A 2517-nucleotide genomic window follows, 5' to 3' on the forward strand; every position below is an offset into this window, starting at 1 on the left:
GGGCCGCGGCGGCCGCGGTGGCCGCGGCGGCGTGCAGAAGGGCGGCCGTGGCGGCATGAAGGGCGGCGCCAAGGTGGTCGTGGAGGCGCACCGCCACGAGGGCGTCTTCATTGCGCGCGGCAAGGAGGACTCGCTCACGACGCGCAACCTCGCGCCCGGCGTGTCAGTCTACGGCGAGAAGCGCGTCTCGGTGGAGCAGCCCGAGGGGGAGAAGGTGGAGTACCGCGTGTGGAACCCCTTCAGGTCGAAGCTGGCCGCCGCCATCCTCGCCGGCCTCGACAACATCTACATCAAGCCGGGGTCGAAGCTGCTCTACCTCGGAGGCGCGAGCGGCACAAGTGAGTGCGGCTGGGCCGCCCCGGGCCACGCAGTGCCTGGTTGCCTGCGCTGCCGCTGCGTTTCCTGCCGCCACGAGCGACGCCCGGCTTGCCAGCCGCGGCCTGCACGTGTCTGCAGAAGCATCACCTGCCTGCAGCCGCAAGCGAGGCCCGGCCGGCGGCTGTCTGTTGCGCGCGCGGCCGACACACCCGCCGGCCGGCCCCTGACTCCCTCCAATCCCCATCCATCCGCTGCTTGCGCCGCGCCCCATCGACTGCCAGGCGTGAGCCACTGCAGTGACCTGGTTGGCCCCGAGGGCGCCGTCTACGCAGTCGAGTTCAGCCACCGCAGGTGGGGCACCCGGCACGCGCGCCGCCGGCCCGCATCAACAACTCGCAGCCAAGGCGGGGTCGAGCCCTGCGAGAGCCACCTCAGCGCCGCCCCAGCCCCCGCCTGTCGCCACCTGCCAAATTCAGCCGACGCCCCCCTTGCCCCTCCCCCCCTTGGCCATGACGCCGCCTCTCCTCAGCGGCCGCGACCTGGTCAACATGGCCAAGCAGCGCCCCAACGTGATCCCCATCATCGAGGACGCGCGGCACCCCCAGAAGTACCGCATGCTGGTGCCCATGGTGGACGTCGTGTTCGCTGACGTGGCGCAGCCCGACCAGGCCCGCATCGTCGCCCTCAACGCGCAGCACTTCCTTAAGAACGGCGGCAACTTCGTGATCAGCATCAAGGCGTCCTGCATCGACTCGACGGCGGCGCCGGAGGCGGTGTTTGCGCGCGAGGTGAAGAAGCTTCAGGAGGCGCAGCTCAAGCCTCGGGAGCAGGTGGGCTGGGGGGCGGTTTCGGGGCCGCTGAAGGAGCAATCGGGGCGGCGCGGCTCGCGTGCTGAGAGGCTTCTGGTGGGCATGGACGCGTGTGTGCCCGCCTCGCAAAATGTGCTGACGAGAGGGCCGCTTTTCTCGTGTGTTGGCTGCGCGTGCTGCCGGTCGCTCTCACCCCCCGTTCGCAGGCGCTGCCGCGATGACGATCAGCGCTTGCCGGCTCCCTCAACGTTGACCGCAACCCCCACCCAGCGTTAATAAAACCGCTCCGAAACCGCCGCAGGTGACCCTGGAGCCGTACGAGCGCGACCACGCAATGGTCGTGGGCGTCTACCGCCCGCCACCAAAGGCAGCCAAGGCGTAGGCGGATGTCCAAGGCGTGGGTCTGTTTGCCACTGGGGCCTATCCTTTCGGGCGAGGCAGGCTCAACGCATTGCTGGGAGCGCCACGAGCTCGCCACCGCGCTTACAGTGCTGGCGGGCGAAGCCGGGCCTGCCGTTGCGCAGGGTGCGGGGTCGGCACGCGGGCCGCGATCGCTGCGTGGCAGGACAATTGTTGATGGGGACGGCAGGATGGGTTGGCGCTGTTTTCTTTCTCATCCGCAGGGGCGGTCTCTTTGCTTTGGTCGTTGGCTGCCGATGTATGGCCTGCTTGTCTGCACACATCGGGGACTACTGAGCATCAGCGGCCCAGTTTTGGCATCATGTCTACCGTCTCAGGCGGGCCAGCCGGCTGCGCGCCCTTTTACGCCGTGCGCCCTCCACTAGCCATCGTCGCATTCATGACAGATCAGCAAAGGCGGGTCAAAATTCTGCACGACGCAGGAATTCTGCACCTCAGATCAGTCATCTTGAGGTTGTCTTTTTTGTTTTGTGTAATAGTTGGTGCACTTTTTTCACTCCCATTCTCTCTGTAACGTGCGCATAAGTTCTTGCAGAAAGCTGCAACAGCATAACGCGCTTCCAGGCCGAAGATACTGCCCAGGAGGCCACCTGGTGGGTTCAAGGGTCGGTTGCCTTGTTTGCTGGAAGGTGTGCCAAGCTCTTGCAGAATGCAAGACCTTGTGCACTGATTGCGGGTGTGACGACATGAATCATCATACTCAGGCTTCCAAACGGCCTGCATCCTCAATAGGGATATGCTTCTACAGAAGTGCAACAACCCGCCTGCCACAGCACAGCAAGCGCCCAGGGCCAGTTGGGAGGGGCGTGCGGCGGGGGCTGCAGCTCGATCTCGCTGCGGGCGCAGTCAAGTGTGCAGTAGCACGTTCCCTCGCGCCATGCACATGAACATGTGTCAGATGAGTGTGCAGTAGCACGTTCCCTGCGTGTGCGTGCACATGAACACGCGCGCGCGCACACACACACACACA

General features: G+C 65.6%; 1 protein-coding gene across 1 annotated transcript; it reads left to right on the plus strand.

The window, feature by feature from the left end:
* Nucleotides 1-55: 55 nt before the first annotated feature.
* Nucleotides 56-1509, plus strand: MNEG_14543 (rRNA 2'-O-methyltransferase fibrillarin; the record flags this gene model as incomplete). The annotated part of the gene is made up of 4 exons (XM_014036985.1): nucleotides 56-338; nucleotides 600-669; nucleotides 848-1148; nucleotides 1429-1509. The coding sequence occupies 4 exons, from the start codon at nucleotides 56-58 to the stop codon at nucleotides 1507-1509; spliced, it is 735 nt and encodes a 244-aa protein (XP_013892439.1).
* Nucleotides 1510-2517: the final 1008 nt, after the last annotated feature.

This window comes from Monoraphidium neglectum (assembly GCF_000611645.1).
Source record: "Monoraphidium neglectum strain SAG 48.87 unplaced genomic scaffold scaffold04568, whole genome shotgun sequence".
Taxonomy (NCBI): domain Eukaryota; kingdom Viridiplantae; phylum Chlorophyta; class Chlorophyceae; order Sphaeropleales; family Selenastraceae; genus Monoraphidium; species Monoraphidium neglectum.